Source organism: Anas platyrhynchos, chromosome 2 (assembly GCF_047663525.1).
Source record: "Anas platyrhynchos isolate ZD024472 breed Pekin duck chromosome 2, IASCAAS_PekinDuck_T2T, whole genome shotgun sequence".
NCBI lineage: Eukaryota > Metazoa > Chordata > Aves > Anseriformes > Anatidae > Anas > Anas platyrhynchos.
This window is the reverse complement of record NC_092588.1, coordinates 44,327,371-44,346,647: the sequence shown is the minus strand read 5'-3', so window position 1 is coordinate 44,346,647 and position 19,277 is coordinate 44,327,371. Positions and strand designations below refer to the sequence as shown.

The 19,277-nt window shown below is 37.3% G+C and overlaps 1 protein-coding gene and 1 long non-coding RNA gene across 5 annotated transcripts in view; one reads left to right on the top strand and one right to left on the bottom strand.

Moving 5' to 3' along the window:
- Positions 1-23: 23 nt before the first annotated feature.
- LOC119715926 (uncharacterized) overlaps positions 24-19,277 on the top strand; it is a 39,623-nt gene continuing 20,369 nt past the window's right edge. Inside the window, exons 1-3 of one of the 4 annotated variants that reach the window (XR_011807515.1) lie at positions 24-125; positions 2,283-2,388; positions 4,068-17,739. This is a non-coding gene — a long non-coding RNA (uncharacterized lncRNA). Of the gene's footprint in view, positions 126-2,282; positions 2,389-4,067; positions 18,074-19,277 lie in introns of those variants that run through there. The other 3 variants (XR_011807516.1, XR_011807518.1, XR_011807517.1) reach the window with 3 other exon arrangements.
- LOC101799153 (desmoglein-4) overlaps positions 13,230-19,277 on the bottom strand; it is a 21,553-nt gene continuing 15,505 nt past the window's right edge. The window contains exons 13-16 of the mRNA XM_005009493.6: positions 18,408-18,556; positions 17,860-17,920; positions 16,023-16,231; positions 13,230-14,982 (exon numbers count right to left, since the gene is read on the bottom strand). Coding sequence (XP_005009550.4) covers positions 14,017-14,982; positions 16,023-16,231; positions 17,860-17,920; positions 18,408-18,556 — 1,385 coding nt within the window. The 3' untranslated portion in view covers positions 13,230-14,016. The remainder of the gene's footprint in view (positions 14,983-16,022; positions 16,232-17,859; positions 17,921-18,407; positions 18,557-19,277) is intronic.

The following is a 19,277-nucleotide window of genomic DNA, read 5'->3' as shown; positions in this document are numbered from 1 at the left end:
GCCCCGCCCCGGCACCTCCCGGCCCGGCCCGGCTCAGCCCGGCGGTGGTCCCCCGAGAGATGCCCGGCGAGAGGGGCGAGTCGGGGCGTGTAGGAGGCGTGCAAAGTACCTGTGGCAACAAAACGGTAAATTAATGAGTAATTGGGGGGGAGAGATTCGTGGGAAAATAAAATCGGGAGCTGTTTTAGCATAGCCTTCCAACCTTTTCCTGTAATCGCTTTTTTTTTTTTTTTTTTTTTTTTTTTTTAATTTGCTTCCAGCCATGTCCTTCCTGCTACTATCTGGCAGAGATCTTTCCTGGATACACCTGATTAAATGGTGCTGACAAAGACATAACTGATTCTTCACGATGGCGAAACAGTTAAATACACTTTCCATGCATCCTGCTATACGAGCTACTTACCTAATTAATCTGCAATTGCACTCAATTGTAAATGATTTCTGAAGAGGCTGGTTGTGATACCAGGAACATGCCTTGTTGCAGCCTTCCCAATTACACTGTGTTCCCCAATTACATGCTGTAACAATGTGTGATAAATAACTGCATGTTATCCTGGATGCCAGTTGCAACAGTTATAATATACATGGGGACCAGTGTCACCACTATCAACAGTATCACCTCACAGTTCATTCTGGAGTTGTGTATACCTGTTTGTAGTTATTTAGGAAATTGCAATCTATGCAGTTTGCTGATACTGTTACATCAAAATCATTTTCTTACTTAACAAAAACAAAAGGCAGAAACAATATGCTCAAAATGCATAATATCAAGGATTTCTATATTCTTTGTTGTTTCTGTCACTGACTTACCGCGCTCAGTGGGTTGCTTTGTAACAACACAGAAATGTGTATGTTTGCACAAGAATGCACCCTGAGGTCCTCTGAGGATCTTCTTCAGGGTGTTAGGCGCCAGCATGTAGTTTTGTGCAGATTTGACAGCCAATGGGTGCAGCTAATGTTGCTCAAAACATTGAAATTCTCTTTCAGTAATTCTTGTTTAAGATTAATAAGGTAGAACATGACTTGGAGAGCCTTCATATTATAGTACTTTAAATTTTGTGATTTAGAAGTAAATTCTGATTCTAACTGTACATTTCCTGGCCTGATGATGAAGCATAACTGGAAAGTGTTTCATTACATCAAATGGATGTAAGAGAAGAACCTTGATTTGCAACATTTGTCTTAAGCTGCAAATCGGTTCCATGGTACTCTGAAACAGCTTTTACTTGCCTATCCAATGCACTGCCAGTAAGGTATTAGCAAATATGCATATTTACAATTATTTGCCCTTTTGTAATGCTGGTATGACAGAGTAAGAAACTAAACTTATTTCCTTTGAAAAACTCTTGGCACTGTTTTCATTATTTTCAAGAAGCTTACGCTTTCACAGGAAGAAGGAGTAGAATCATCTCTTCTTCAAGGAGCTCAATAACCACACAGCAAGACCAGAAGCTATTCTACAGGTTATTTTGTTGGAATTTTGGCATCTGTTCTTGTGTTGCTTATACCAGTCATATGGGTGAGCTACACGTCCTGAACATTCTCAAGGCTCTCAGTCTTAAAAAAGAAAGTTTGGCTTTTTTTTTTTTTTTTGGACTCGTTTAACAAGTCAAAGCAGGAATAATTATTATGGAAGTTCCTCAGTTCTCTTGCATGGGAAACTATTATTATTCATATTTTACAAAAATAATTTGCCTGATGTTATGAAATAAGTATCAAACTATCAGTTTGTTTCTAACACAGCTCCTAGCTATGTCACCATCCCCTGAAGTTGAATTTCTTTCTGCCTTTTCTCTGTTTTAAACTGGCGGCTACAGAACCCTCCTCCTCCCTCAACTGTTCTGACCCTAAAACCAGCTTGCATGGGAGGATCCGTGGAACGTTAGATCTTTATTTTCCCTCTGGAGATAGCAGCGGTTCAAAGTTCACAGGCTCCAGAGAACAAAGAAAAAATTCATCTTCGCTTTTAAAACCTTAAAAGCAGTCATGCCCTTCTTCAGCTCAGGAACGGGGCTCTCCACGGTGTGCAGCATGCACCAGGTTGCTGTTTTCTCAAAGTACAAACATCTGTCTACATTCTCTTGATAAGCTTTGAACAGCAAATAAATTATCTTCTAAAGCAACATAACTTTCCTGGGGAGAGAGGGTTTCTGGGGAGGGAGAGTGTTTGCTTTCAGCGATGATAATTGTCAGCAAAAGTATTCTAGCAACTTACAGGCTCAACTAGTGGCCTCTGTGAAAGGGGCTTGGTGACTCACACACGAACCCTGCCTTGTCCCCAGATCTGCTGCCACTCCCTCTTCAAGCTGAGTAATGCTGAACAGCCGTGCAAGGCAGTCCCTGGGTTTGCTGGGGCGGAGGACAAGGGCATTTCTTACAAAAGCTAAGGTAACCTTACTGTTGCAGTTGAAATGTAGGCTTTGTTTTTTTTTTTTTGTTTTTTTTTTTTTATTTTTATTTTTATTTATTTATTTTTTTATTTATTTTTTTTTTTATTTTCCTAGGAAAGTAGTGTTTTGTCTTGTAGTCATGCAATTAAATTAAATGAGTGCTGTGCTTAGCAAGTGGGATTAAGATGGAAATACAGCATATATCCTCAGGAAATAAATGCTGGAATCTGATCATAGTTCATATTTAGCTATTATGCAAGTATTTCTTATTGCTTGAAATTATTTCCTTAGAATTTTGTTCATTGTTTAAAGATGATCCCAGCTGCCACTCTGCTTTTGGAAAAGAGATATATAGAAAGTAGTGCATCAAGCCTGTGCATGAATTTATCACAATTACATTTAGTTACTCAAATTTTGTAATGAATATTGTAGATTCTGTGAAGAAATGTACATATTGCAGAGAAGGGTCCTAAAGCCCTGTCTGACTCCTGGCATCAGAGTGTTCCATCAACTATAGCTACAGCTACCATCTCCTACATGCTTGCAGCCCTGGGCCTTTGGGTGCAGGAAAAAATAAAAAAAGGGACAGAAATGTATTAGCGCCAGGATTTGGTGATTAAGTAAACATTCACACTCTCAGAATGGAGCCATTGTTTCCTCTGTGTGCGTTTACCCTGTTTCTTATTCCCCATGCACTGTGCCATGCTCTTCAAACACGTTTATGCTGTTTATTTGCCTGTAGCCACCAGAAATAATCCTTCCCTTTCTCCGGTTTTACCTTCCCTCTCTCCCTCAGCTGCTTTCTCTTTATCTTTCTGTCTTCAGCCCTTTCCCCTGTACTCCCTCTCCTATTTTCTGCCTCCTCTTTTCCATGCAGCCAGGCTGGCCAACCTTCCAGGTGCAGCTGCAGCCGTGGCAATGAGTAAACCCGCTGAGTTGTGGGATTGGCGGAGCTGTAAAAGCTCAGACCAGACTCTTGCCTTTATCGCGGCATTTTGTTACTGTCTGACAGCAATAAAATACAAGGTCTTTTATGTGTGTGAAACAAGGAGTGGCAGAACAACTCTCGTGTTGTTTCTTGCTGCGTAGCAACCCAAGCCGCTCTGAAGTTGCCTATAGACCTTGCTTTCAGGGCAGTGTGACTTACCTTTCTGAGGAAACTTGCGTAACAAAAAGCATTTAGGTAGGTACAAGCTAGCTCACGATCCTCCCATACAGCTCGGAGAAATAATAGCTAAGTTTCACTTGAATTGTGGAAGTAATCCCTACCAGTGTTACTGCAATTTTTTAAGTTCAGTATCTGCTGCTGTTGTGCAATACCATGTAAGATTTCAGGAACTGTAGATATAGGGATGTGGCATTCCCTGATCAAGAAAGAAGAGTATTAGTCTCTTTTGTTTTCCTCATGTCACAATTCAGGTACATGAGCTAATACACTTAAAATTACTGTGTATGCCATTACACTAAGTCAACAGGTAATCTTGGAAGGGGTTGGCTTAGAAAAAAAAAAGTGTCTCAGTTTTAAAAGAGAACAACACAGGCACAAAAACAGACATCAACTTATCTGAAGGTTATTCTGGAAATCAGAAGAAAAGCAAACCCTCAGATCGGCAGGGTGACTTTCATTTGGAAGCGTAAGGACAAGAACTCAACTGCTTTTTTTTTTTTTTTGTGCAGATTGTGGTCATGTAACAAAACAGATTCTGTAACATGGGTGCTGATTGTCAATGGACTGGGTGTGATACTGGAGAAGGTTCCTTCATATCTTATTTCTTAAAGACTATTTGAAAGTGAGGTTGGTGTTCAATGGATCTGTCTAAATGCTAACTAGAACTTCACCCTCGGTTGTTTCCCCAGAGTACCTTGTTGGAAATTACACTCTTCGCAAGCACTGTCTAGCTTGTTGGAGAGTGCAAGTCTGTCAAATCAATAAGCATAGGAGTTGACTATGTGTTAGGATATGTTTTCACTACATTTAACAGTTTCTGAGTTTAGAGTCACTACAGCATCCATCCATGTGTGAAAATCTCTCATTAAGTTATGGTAGTGATGCTGTAGCAGAGAGGATAGCTCTGACCTCTGGCTCAACTTTTATTTGTGCTGGTAATTTTTCTGCACTGCAGACTGACCTGTTCAGATGCTTTTCCAGTGCTTGCCCTGAATTAGTGACCTGAGTCCACAAGTCACCTCACAGCTCTACAGGAAAAAAAAAAAATAAAATCCTACAGTAACTCAGCTCATGCCAGAGCCTATGCATGTGTACTGTCTGTACTTCATGATGAAACAGAACTGGCCTTTCATTTTTATGTTCCTATTTTAAGACATTCCTTAAACAACACAATCCTCTACAGTTTGGATAAATATTATTCTGAGATGGAAGGAGAATGGGTTTGGTCTTTATATTTCTTTTTGTTCCCTTGGCAGTACAGAAATAGCTGATAATTCTTTGGTGAGAAATAAATTGCAAAACTGGTTGATGCCAATATGCTGGCATAGGTATTTACATTTAAGACCTAAAATCTGCCTGAGTATTTCCTAGTATTTCTACATCAGGAGAAAAACAAGAAAGTGAGGATAACATTACTTAAGTTCATTTGAACATGAGGAAAAGAGTAATAATGTTCAGTGTTGTGCACTAAATTAAAAAACTCTTCCTTTCTCCTCTTTGTACGTTCCTTTGGATGGTCAGAAATTTCAGATAGGCAAAAGAGTCATTAGGCAGGAGAAATTCAGCCAGGGAAAATGTACCCATAATTAGAATTTTGCCACAGAAAACTATGATTTAAGAAATCACCCCAAATAATTCCTTTCCATATTCTGTAGTGCAGGTTGTGTCTGGTCACCATCTGGGACTCACAGATAGAATAAGTAAACTCTTCAATAGTCTCCACTTGCTTTTTCATCTGGGCTAATGTCCACATTGGCCTGAAATAAATCTCTTCCCAGCCGGAGCATATTAATTTGGCTTCAGGGCATTTATTTAATCCATCTTCTGAATTAACTGGAAAACACATATTTTCTGGTGGAGAATGTGTAGGCCAGAGGAGCACACACATCTCTCCTTCAGCCATATGTACATTTCCTGAGAAAGCCCATCTTCCATTTATTTATTTATTTATTTATTTATTTTCAGTTGATGGGCCTTGGGGAATGATCTTTGGTTTCATGGAGTGAGTGTTTTCTGAAAAATTCTGGTGGTGTTATGTGGCATCACTGGGAGCCACAGAGACAGCACAGAGGAATGAGGTCTGGTTGGTTGTGTTTAGTCCTCCCTAGTCTCCTCTAGTCCTCCAGGGTGCTTGCAGCTCCTTGGAAACAACTTTCTCAGGAAAGGAGGAGGAACACCCCACCCTGCCAGGAAGGTGTGGTATCTCTGTAGTTTCTTTTAGGAAGGGGAGAATGAGAGGATTCAGCCCTTCACCGAATAACTAAGGTAAGACAACTAAATTACATTGAAACACGGATAACAAAAACAGCTTGACCAGTAATTTTGCCTACTGTCCTACTAAAAGCTACGTGCAACAAATTGCTTATCTATCTAATGGCATGGACACAGTTTTAGCTTTATTTATTTATTTATTTATTTAGTGTCTTTTAGAGAATGAAGATAATAATGTCATGATCTTGAGTGGACATAGAGTATGTTAAATGTCCTTTATCTCTGTACAAATGATTTTCTATCACACAGACTTAACTTAAGGGAGAATTTAAGTATTGTCTGACCTTAACTAGCTGTTAGGTTTCATCATTGTTTTCACATTTTATATTGGTACAGATTTTGAAAAAATTAACTTACGTTGTTTTTCACCTCTGTGCATAGTCATGAAGTCCACATCACTCTTTGCAACACTGCCCTTTCAAAGTCATCTGCCCAACTTGTTTTTTCCTCTGTCATCATAGCTCTGTTAGAATATTTGGACAAAGAGTATAACCACTCTAGAAAGATATAGTACATAAAAAAGTAAAATGTTTATGAGAGAGAAATCTATTAAATTAATATAAATTTAAGCCTGAAAACGTATGTATGGGATAGAAATTAATTCTATCATTACTTGTAAGATTTTATGAAGGATTGTTGTTGTAGAGCTTTATGCTTTGGGTTTTATATTAATCACTCTTATGGAGTTAGCTGTGTGGTTCTTTTCACTGAGGCACTTTGCATAACTAAATATTCAAAAGAAATGCTTTGGAATACAATGTCTGTAGTGGTGTTTACACTAAAAAATAATATTGTTTCCTAAAAAAATAATGCAGCTTAAATGAGAATGTGTATAGGTCTAGCAAATTTTATAAGCAGTTCATATTAATAGTGATAACATAATAACATACTAATAAAAACAGTTCGAAGTTAGCTGGAAAAACAAAATACCTCAGAACACAGTCTATGTGAATTCTTAAATTTTCTAAATCCTAGATTTAAAAAATGAGAAGCGCAGTCAGAGGAAGTCACATGATCCAACCTAATAAAGATAAACCTGTCAATCTGAAGATAAAGGCAAACTTGGTTTCTGTATCCTCACAGAGTTGGTAATTGTTTCAGATTTTTTAAAGGTACATTAAGAGATAGGAAGACAATGATAAATTTAAATTGCAAAAAGGAAAATTAAAGTAAGCTATCAGATAAACTTTCCAGTAGTGATTAAAGGAGTTGTATCAGCCAGAAGGCTGATGAATCTCATCAGTGAAAGATCTTCATATCAGGATTGCCATCCATTGGGAAAGATAGCAGTAGAGCTGATCCTTTGTTGAGTCCCTTCCATTCATATTTTCATTAGCATCAATTGGATTCTGAGCCCTTGACACCTCCAGGCCTTCCTATTCAGCATCTCCTGGTGATCTGATGCAGTCAGGTGCTGTCCATTCATGATACAGAGACTGATCCTGTAACTTTGTGTGCACTCAGTACACAGTTTGCAATGACTCGAATGTATCATGCTGATAGCTAAAATATTTCCCAGAAGTAGTTTTTTTTTTTTTTTTTCTCTCCCTGCCCAAACACCACCAATAAAAAAGGTCCAAATACTCTTTCACCCTCTTTTATTATCTTTTCTCCAACAAATCTGAGTAAGAATATATGTTGCCATGAATTTCCCATATTGCCTAGTGTTATATGAACGTTGCACCTCAGCCCCTGTTCTCTTAAACATTGCATGTGCGTTTGACTGTGAACCTAGATTCACTCTTCACTTTATTATGTTCATACCGGAATGATTTCAAATGGCTGGCCTTCTTTAAAAGTACTTACTGATGACAAAAGAGTAAAGTAATACCATGAAGAAGTCTCTGGCCTGTCATTAAATAGCAGTGCCAAACACGTGCCATAGTTGATAGTGGCTGTGTCAAAAGGTTTTCCTGTTTTGCATATTTTAATATTAGCTAAATTTAATCAAGGAAATTATTTTAAGGGTAAATGAGAAATAAACCTAATCCATAGTTTGAGGAGCTTGATATCCTTATGAGGATATTAATGAGTCATTCTAAAGTTAAAGTTAAACATTCAGCCACAGTTCACTTCTGGGGAAGAAAGATATGTTCTCTACATAGTTAAAAATTTTTGTTACCTCAGTATGAGGGAAATCAGGATATATTGTACTCAGATATTCACTATATGCTAAGTTTGTCCTGCAAGCTCTTCATTCATGGTGTATATAAGGAAAGTAGTTTTGATATTAAGTTGATATTAAACTTTTGCTGTTGATTTTGTCTGACATTTATGCTGTGTGATATGGCACAGCTGGTGATAATGTTAAACTGAAAAGCACACACATGAAGTACTGCAAGTCTGTCACACATTGGACCTATCATTTTCATTCCTCAGTGGGCTCATAAAACTATTAAATTCCAGCCACACATAGAGCCATTCATTTTCCTAGAGAAACAAAATGTTAAGGATTTTGTTTCCAAAGTAGTTATCATATACTTACCTTATTAATAAATTCATTTTTAAGTGTAACATTATGTTGTTAAAAGTGATTACATAATTACTCTGTGAATCACAAATGGAGATAGAACAAAATAAGAGCTGTCTCCAGTGATTTTTCTGTCTGTTGGGAAAACGGTTATTTTTGCATGGGATGGTTATTGTAAATTCATCTCACCACCTTGGGACCTCTGTTGAATGCAAATACATGCTGATTTTGCTGCCAAAATGCAAAGGACAAAACAAAAAAAAAACAAAAAACATCACCAAACTACAACCACAGACATACCAAAAAGAAAAAAAAAATAAAAAAAGCTTAAGGGCTGAAGGGCTGTATTCATTTCTTTTTTTTTTTTTTTTTTTCTTAATGGTTACACAGCTATGAATGTGAGAAAGTGCAAAGCTTGTTGGTTAACATCAGTGCTAAGACTGACAGCTTTCCATTAATACTTGCCTATTTCAGATTCTTTGATTCCTCTATAAAAAAGTGCAAATCTCAGACAATCTCCTAGCACAAAGACTAGCCAGAATTTCAAAAGTTAAAAAAAAAAAAAAAAAAAAAAAAAAGAAAAAAGTAAAAGCTTCTGTGGAATGCTTGTGTTAGACACTGAACTTGAGCTTAACAAAATTGAAGACATCCCCTCCGTTACTTCGAAGCATGACTGATAAAACTTACAAGCAAAATGGTTATATTTCTTTGCACTCTGTCTCTGGAAATGGTAATGGGAGACACCATCTAGAAAGCACACGTGAGCCTAGTCACTCCTGGCCCTCCATTCCCAGGTACTCACACAGACAAGGCTATTTAGCTTACAAAAAATAAAAGGCCCAAGCAGTTAGCAAACTAAATTTGCAGGTCGGCCTGATGTGCAATGAATATCAGATGTTAGTGTATAAAATGGATGTCTGTTAAGCAATTTTTGTTTATTTTCCTAAATTGGCTTTTCATGACTGTTCTATTTCATATCTTATTATGCTGTATCTTGAATTCCAAGATGCCGTTTAGCTACCAGAGACAACAAGAATTTGCATTATACAAAAGTGCATTCAAAACTATCACCAACTGTAATTTTGTCTTTGTTCTCCTTTTTGTTAATTTTTGATGTGCTTGGAATATGAAGGAACTTTATATCTGGTGACCCATTTTTGACTTGTACATGCACTCACATAGATTTCAGTAAAAGTTGCTTGTGAATAACAAATGGTTTTCTTTAACAAATTTTGCTTTTTTCCACTAAAGCAGTTCTAAATACATGAAGATAAGTGATAATTTATCTCTATTGGAATTAGTAGTGCCATTTGTTTCAGTTGATTGATTCAATTTCATTTTTGTATGTTTGAAGATGGACAATGTTTTTAAACTGAGTTAACTTACTGGAAAAATATTTAAATCAGTACCTGAGGTATGTGAGTACCAAAAGGCATGCTGTTTGAAAGATTGACAAAAAGTATGTTAAAATGTTAACACAATATAAAATGATAAATTACACTTAATGGTAAATATATTATTCTTTTTTTAAAAGCAATATTTTACCATCTTCAAATAAATCATTTTTTTTTTTTTAAAGTCTCTGTACAAAATTAGTTGTTATCATGAATACTTGCCTGGGATCTTAGACATTTGATTCAGAAATGTCAAAATATACTGGTTTTACTTTTAGAATCAAATTCTTGTTGCTTGGAGAGGCTCAGCTTGAGCTGTATGCAGTGAGTATACCTGAGATGCCTGTGCTGCCCAAATATTGTAATTCAAGTGTCTTTTGTTGTTTTTCTTCTCTGAGGCTTGTACTCCAGCGTTAATCTACAGATCCTCTGAAGCACCGATTCAGAGCTGGACAGAAGGGTATCACAGAAAAGGGCATCTAATGGGAGAGAACAATGCAGAGAGTGATGATGTGAGGAAATCCTACTGTAATTCCCATGGACCTGATGCAAAGTTCTGTTGTGCCAACCTAAAACAAAGTATCTTAGTCATTTTGATACATGAAATAATTTCGCACTGGGATGCAATGACTTAAGTCAACAATTTTCTTTTTCTTTTCAGTGAAAGAAAACAAAAACTGGATTTTTCCACTACAAACCTTCAGTTTTAAAGAAAACCACATTTTCCACTGCTAGATTAAAAAAAAAAAAAAAGTCCTGAGTCAGTCTACTTAAACATGATGTTCCAAATGATCATTTATTGTATTTTATTTCGGAGCCATTCAGAAATTATTACAAACAAAACTCTTAGATTTTTATTTATGAAAACACGATAACACTGTACTATTACTTGTATTTTAAATAGAATGAAAATGATGCATTTGGTTACTTGGTAGGGAGGAACATTTGAATTATACTGTTATCTTAATTCAAGCAAAATGCTAGGCTCTTTTGGATTTTTGCTTAAATTTAGTGCTATTTTCTTATTGCAAGTAGTACAATATGCTACTCACAGCAGTTTAAATTTGTAATTTATTACCACAGAATCAGGACTGAGCAAAAATAATTGAAACCTGCAGTACAAATTCAGACAGTGTTCCCAAGACAGTAATCTAACAAGATCCCCTGCTAGTGCTCTATTCACTTCCATATGACAGCTTGATTTTCATGCTGCCAAGACCTCAATGAGCCTATGGAAGACTAGGATCCTGCTCTCCAAAATCCAAGTAAGTAAAGAAAGTTATAGACTTGATGTTGCACACTGCTGAAACTTGAGGAGCGTTTGGCTTGAATGGCTTATAGCAGGCTTAAGATCACTATTTAGAGTTATTTTTCCTTCCTGAAAACCATACTTCCTTACTAATCAGCAGGATTAAAGCCAGGCAGCAAGTGGGTTTCTAAGATACAGTTGAAGGAAAAAAAAAAAAAAAAAAAAAAGGCAAAAAAAAGCAGAACTAATATCTGTTAGTCAGGATTAACCTATATGCTATTTTTTAATAATAAAGCTAGAAAAAGGATTTGCACTGAATTTTAATGTACCAAGTATTTGTTCATTCACACCTTCAGATACATTTTTGTTCCACAATTTGTAATAACCTAAAAATTTCAACATCTCACTAAGAAAGCAATTGTAAGAAAGTTTGTACAAATCACACAGCAATAAAGATGAATAATCAGAAATGCACTGGAAATGCACTGTGGAATAATGCTGTGATTGCTGTTTAATTGCTGATCATGAGAAACCAATATTAAGAAAGGCTAGAAAGCTTTTGAGAAATGCAAAATAAAAAGCTATAGCTCTTAACCTATGTTAAAATTTACCAAAAGACAGTGCTAGCAAAATAGAGAACCACTGCATAACCTAAAGTTGTGCTTTAAAAAAGTTTTTTTTTTTTTTTTGTTTTTTTTTGTTTTTTTTTTAGTTCTTCCCCCTTCTACTTCTAGACATGTGAGAGCCCAGACTCAGCTTGAGCACCCATACTTCACACAGCATTCCTGTTTGAGGGGGGCAGAAAGGATTCAGCATGTGCTCCTGCAGTCTTGTTTTATAACCTTGGAGCATAACTAGGGAAAATACTTGTGATTTGCATAAGACGATTATTTAAATATTTACAAAAAACTTTTTTTTTTACATTAAAAATATATCTAATGGAATTGCATAGCTCTCTAAATGCACAGAGAGCCTTTTGCAAAAGGCTCTCTGTATATTGCAAAATACTTGCTTTTTTATATATAAATAGGTGGTTAGTGAAATGAAAAGGAGCTTGTCAGTGTTTTAGTGACTTTCAGTAAGTAATATCTGGATCTAAAATCAGACATATAAAAGCTTTATATGTCTTTATATACAACTTTATATATTAGTATCTATTTACCTTCTTTAAAGAATGATTCTGGAAACCATACTTACAGTAGTTATCTAACATAAATAGAGAATTAATTCCACTGAAGTCAACACAATTTTAGTGATATTTAATATAATCAAGGCTATAGGATGAAGTAAAAATAGTAATATTTCAGATCACTTTAGAGTGCTACCAGGGGAGTGCATCTAGCATGCTTCAGAAAAAGCTTGAAGCTGTGGAAGGACCTTTTTTAAGGTAGCCTTGAACTTGGCAATGAATCCTGGGGAGCACTGCTGTAAATGGCTGTAGCATAGACTCTGCAGCTCGTCTTTAGCAGCAGACATAGTTGCATTTCAAGAAGTATCATTCAAAAAGCTTTTTTCTGACATGAGACTCAGAAACTTGTCATGTAGTTGTTCTGAAATGAATTAATCTGGATTTAAAGGTTTCTTCCCCTTTTTATTGAGTGTGAATTTCACAGACAACTCTTAAACTTTTCACTAACCTGTCCATCAAAGCTGAAGAAGCAAAATTTGAGGGAAAACTACTGATCTGGTGATCCAGCAAAAACAATGACAACAACAACCAACAATCCCTCCATATAACTCTATTGTATTTACATTGACGTGATGTTGTTGTATACACTATGCTTACTATACATATGATACAGAAATAAAATGAGATAGATACTACTTTTCAGCATTTTGCTCCTTCAGATCATAATCTAAAGCATGTTAAAGTTTTATTAGAATAACAGAATCCAGTAGAGCTGTTTTTGTGGGAAAATAAAAGCCAGATTTAATTAAGATTATAGAATCATAAAGACTTTTTCAATTAACACATTCAAATAAACTTTCAAAATATCAATGCAAAATACATTGACATATGAAATAACAATTCTCCATGCTGCATATTAGCAAATTTATATTGTTCCCAAGGGATTTTTCATTTCACAAAGGCCTTCAGCTACCACTGTCAGTATTATAATACTTGCTATTGCCTCCCCCCATCACACAGCTTCTAAGACTTTGTTTTCTTGGCAGTATTTGGGAAGAGAACTGGCATGTTATATTACAGCTCTCGTAAAGTAACCTGATGTTGGATACTTAAATGGTAGGCATAGTTTGGCACAAAAATCTGACTAACTGCTCCTGGTTTTCACCAACGTCCTTCTAGATTTAAGTAAAGCTGTAGTGGTATTGGAAAAAAGATGAAGCCAACAGCTTCTTGGTTTGCAGCATCAATGCTGCAGCTCCACCTATGGCAAATTCCTAGCCACACTCTTGGCCATGAGCATAGCAACATGACAGGTCATGCGAGCGCACATGTTTTACTAAGAACTTCAGAAAGCTATGAAAATACATTGTGTTTATATGATTGTAATTTAGAACTTGCTGGTGATAAGAGAAATAATTCAAAGTGCTGTTTTGCAGCGCACCTGAAATTACATGCAAAGTAAAGTGATATGTTTGAAAGTGCCTATTTAGTCTTGTGTTGACTAATTGCTAATTGCATTTTTTTCCTGTCCTGCCAGTGAGGAGCCATTAACCCAAATCTGCTTGTCTTGGGAAATCACTCACCAATATAGTATTTTAACACTCTTTTGTCTGATATTAATTCATGCTGATACTGTATGTGGATCCCTTCTCACTGCTCTCCTTACTTATCAGATCTCTCTCTAAAATCGTTAGTGTCTGTTTGCACAAGTTTATCGCTCTGTGGAAAGAAAGAGAAATTTAGAGCTCACCTCAGCTTTCCCTTCACTGACAAAGTTTTTGACCTTGAAATGGGGCACCCTTCTGAGATCCTCACTCAAGGAGGAATTCCTGAAATTTCAGTGCTGTTTTCTAGTTGTAAAAAATGATGATATTCTTGGTGGGTGGCAGCTAACAAATGCCGATGCAAGTGCCAATTTCAGTGGGGAGGTGCGCTGGCAGAAGCCTTACTGGCTGGAGTACTGCACGGTGCTGTACTTTGTCACTCTTCTCCGGGAGGTGCCAGGGGATGCTGTGCCCATTGCCTGGCCAAGGTGGCAGTCGGTATTGAGCATCTGACCTGTGCTGCTCAGGCCCCCCAGGTTTGCCCCCCCTAGACCTCCCCCCGCTAGGCCGGTCATCCCAGACCCTGACACTACCCTCTCAGTGACCACCACATTGTGGGTGTTGGATAACTCTGAGGGAATATTTATTAAGCTGCCCGGCATGCCAGAGGCAGGCCTGAACACCCTTTCTGTCACCACCACATTCGACCCATCTACCAAATCGGGAATGCTCAGAGACGTTGGAAGCCGGGAATTAGGTGCAATGACTCTTTCCGTGACGATAACGTTGGACCCGTCTGTGAGATCGGGAATATCTAGCATGCCACGCAAATCGGAGGCAGACGCAGGACCAACAACCCTTTCTGTTACAACAACATTGGATGCGCGCAGTGGGTCAACACAAGGAGAGCCGGAGGTGTAGGTCTCTGTCACCGTCACATTGCCATGGAGCAAAGGATCAGGCATGGGCCGTGGGGGCTGTATGGTAGATGCAGATGTGTAGGTGTTTTCAGTAACAACCGTGGTAGTGCCAACTGGGGGAGCCATGGGTGCAGAGCCGTTGACAAGGATGGTGGTTCCAGGTGGCGGGAGGTTCAGGTCACATTCAGGGTTGGGAAAGGTGACATTAATGCCTGGCCAAGGTGGGTTGACATCAGGGAAAGGTTCGATCTCCTTGCCCAGACAGATCTCTGCCAGGGTCTTAAACTTTGGTCCTAATGTATCCAAATACGTTTCATCTGTGTCTTCTCCAATAAAGCTGCAGCAACCAACAGAGCCGACAGGAGTACCTATTCCTTCGTGATCATATATTAATAGGCAGTCATTTGCTGGTCGACCTTCATCTTCATCTGCATACACAAATGCTTTCTGTAGGTTGCAAAAACAGAAAGGTGAACAGAGTGACTTTTTGTCAGGTTGCTACCTGTGATGACTCAAGACATAGTAAAGTTTCCCCAACCACAATAAGGCCCAGATGACTTGAAAAATGGAACAATTCAAGACAAAAAAAAAAAAAAAAAATAATTGTGTGACCTTTTGAAGACATATGCAATTATAGTGTTATGCATTACAGTTCATGATAATTATAGAAATATATCCATTAAATCCAATTTATATCCAATAAATCCATTAATCATGTAAACTCCATAGGATTTTATCCCATATGTAAAATCAACTTAATATTTTCCCAGTTACAAAACTGTGTGTTTGTGTCATTTGCATCTCACAAGTCTTTTACAGAACAAAAAAGGTAATAAAAATATGGAAGAAAGTGAACTGGTATTCACAGTTCCTTAAGACTTAAAGTTACTATGTTTAACAATCTCTGAAAAAGTATTTGTGAACAACTTCACAACTTTATTATATATCTGTACACTGAAAATGGTGGAAAATGGGTACATGTGATGGTCACTTATTAAGCTGAAATAATTTAATTACTGCCCATACCTGCAGTGTGTCCATCAGTTTTACAGAAATGAATCCTATTGAACAATCAAAACTTCTGTGCCAACAGCTCAAAAGCAGCATTATTAATGTCCTGGTTTTTACTACTAGTACAGTGAGCTTTGCTCTTACACCAGTCTTGTATCATGGGAGTTTCAGTTGAGTGGAGTTGTTTGTATTTAGACATTGGAACAGACTGCCCAGAAAAGTGGGGAGTCACCACCCCTAGACGTATTTAAGAGGTGGTGCTTAGGATGTGGTGCTTAGGAACATTGTGGACATCGTTTCATGGTGGACTTGGTACTCTTAGGTGATGGCTGGACTTGATGATCTTAAGGGTTTTTTCCAAACTATGGATCCTAAGATTCCACGATTCTGTGATGTTGTATTTTCACAGTGTCACTTGGGGAGGATAGTGTAACAGCAGACTCACTGATACAACACAAAGAAGACCACATAATTACCTCAGAGAAGTAGTTGTCTAGGAAGGCCATGTTCACCCCTCCTTCTCGATATTCTTTTATCGTTCCTCCCGTTGACCCTTTTACTTCCCCTGTTCCAGAAACTCCTCCAGCTGTTCCATAACCAGTACCAGTGGCATAGCCAACCCCTGTAGTTTCTTCAACACCATGACATACTCCTCCTCCTCCTCCATATGTGTTTGTATATATATCTGAGAACAATAAAAGAAAATTCTCTCTCCTCTGTTCTGTGAAAAATTTCACAGAATTTTCCAGTTGTTTTTGCAAATAGTATAATGACACTGCTGAGATTCTAAAGATATTTTAGAATAATTACAGGCACAGATCTACACACATGTGCCAAACACTAAAACTGCAATAAAAATTAAGTGCATACTAGCAGACATCTAAAAATTCGATTTTATTTGTGATGCTAAAGCTAGACATACGTGCTTTAAAAAATCAATGTTTGGCTTATGCAATTGGAGAGCTTTCTGTCTGGTGTATGCATATGCTGCCATGGGATTTGCATTGGCAAATATGGTAATGCTTATAGATATTTATGCAAATGCATGGAAGCATATTTATAACCCCACAAGGGTTAAAATTGTTTTGTCTGAAACTGTTTACTAAAAGAAATAGCTTTTTAACTCCTCTCCAATTTTCTAGTTCTTAGATTGTTAAAGGGGATTCGGGAGAACAATAGCTGATCATAATAACTGCTGGTGTTAATAATACAGAATGAAAGTAACCTTTATACTAAATTATAAAATCATCCACACAGAGTTTTATCTTTTCCACATTTTTTCATATATTATACCAATGAATGTGTGGTCTTAAATATTAAAATGTAATATAATAAAACAATTACATGCAGTAGTCTTTTTGACAACCTATGATTGCATTAAGAAATATAGGCCAAATTCTATTGCTTTTCTATTTAATCTTATTGGTCTCAGGTGATAGAATTTGAACCTGGGGCTCTCACTGTAGCAGTACTGAACAGTGGAAATAACTAAATCACAGGTGAAAGTCTTAAACATTTCTATTGCCATGGCAGCAGAACTTCTCTGAGAACAAAGACATATTCAAATTTATGACCCAAAAGATTCTCTTTTCTTTTTGTCTAAGGATAAGAACCTTTTTTGGCTAATCAGTGCTCATCTGAGAAGTTGTTGCTTGCACAATGTCATTTCTTCCTGTCAGAAGCTAGAGGAAATGGATCTGTGCCAGCATCGTTACTTCCTGTTGTGGAGTAAAGAATGGGGAAAAAGAGAAAGTGGAACTGCAGAGCTAAAACTGCAGAGCTAAAGTCTATGCCCATCAAATTCCTGGGGGAACCTTATCACAGAAACATGTATTTATTATATGGTGTGCCAGCTTTGTATTTAGGTTGGTGCACAAATGGGCTACTTGATAAGTCCTATTCTCCCTTGTGCTAAGGAAAGCCTTGAAATTGGCAAGGGACAAATCTTCCTCCACTGAGTTATGAAAGAAAATTTCCTTATTTTCATCTTCAGATTCATTTCTGCTAGAACTGGTATCTTCAAAAAGGCCTCCATACACTAGCTGGAATGATCAAGAAAAAATGCCTGAGATTTGAAAGCCTCAGCAAATATTTCATTCAAAACAAATGTATCTGCCCATTTTCAAGGCTCAAGTCTCAGACCCTTCACTCATGCTGGAAGTTCTACTGGCATCAGTTTGACTATCTGCAGAGGTAAGATTGGAAGGGTTGTGTTGTAGCTGAGAAACCAATGTGCTCCCTGAACCAGAAGACATGAAGTTCTGAGAGACAGCTTTATGATAGCACAGATAGAAAATCTTTGGATATTCTTACCAGAAGGTTCACCAAAATCACCTCCAGCAGCTGTTGTTGGGGCAAGAATGTGTGAGACATCCTGGAAAACAATATTTTGATTCCTTGAATGATAACTTTGAAATTTCCTTATGAAGGTCAAGGCTTTGTGAATCATGCTAAGGAATTACCACTCTAAACTGTTAATTATAGCTAAGAGTCACCACTTCCATTAAAAAATAAAATAAAATAAAATTTTCATTTTCAAGGTAAGAGGTGATCAGTGAAGATGGTTTGCGTTATCTTGCCCTAGCTTGCACAGGAAAAGCTTGCTAATTACACTTCAGCTGAGGGAATCGTAAGATCAGACTGTTGGGCCAAGATAACCAAAAACAACTTAAAGCACGCAAGCTCCATCTGCAAATCTTAATTAAAAATCAGCTTTCATACCTGCCTGGCAATGGCTGACAATGCCAGGCTTCTTTTACAAGATGACATAGTAATACAAACACTTTCTGGCTTCTAGACAAATGTAGTCTTTTCTGTAAACAGAAATTACTGCAGGGTTTTGAAACATGGGATGTACTGACCCTATCTTCAGGCTGTGCACCTTCTATTCCCCATGGATGAATTGCCCCTTCTGTGCATTCAGGTACAGGTTCAAATCCAGTTCCAACTCCAGCTGCAGCTCCAGGTCCACAGCCACAACAGTCACTCATTGACATCAGAATTGGAATCACTTAACAGGAAAGAAAGAATACATAGGGATTTAGGACATCCTTTCTTCATAGGAATTATTGTTTTACCCAGAGGACAGGTGCTCAAGAACTTCAGAAAAAAAAGTCTTTTGAAATGTATCAAACCAATCAGCCTGCACGTCTGCCTGTCAGAATCATTATCTGTTTTTGAAAATGTATGCATTTGGATACTTGGAATAATTTGTACCTTTAGTTATAGCAGAGTAAAGCTGGGGTGGAGTAGGGCTGTTACTCCAAATTTATAGCTATACATCCAGGAACAGACTTTGATGTACCTCAACTGAATGAATATAAGATGTTGATTTAAGAAAATTAAACAAACAGAACCAGTCTTGCTATGTCTTGCAGTCTTGCATTCAGTGATATTCATTCTTGACACATAAGCTTATTTTTCTCTTCAGACATTGTAATTTCTTTTCAGAAATACACGTTAGTAACAATAAATGTATAAGAATCAATAGGATACTGTTCATGTGGCTACAGTGATCTTTAGCTAACACTCAAGTTGCAATATTCCTTCCCATCATCTATATATGATGCTTATTTGAAAAGCAAGAGTCAAACCCTCAAAGCCTGGCTTTAAGAAATGATTAAACACAGTGAGTCAGATTTTGCAGTGTGGTGCATTATGCTTATTTCTTTCAAGAATTCAGTGTTGGAAATTGCTGGAAAAAAAAAAAAAAAAAAAAAAAAAAAAGAATT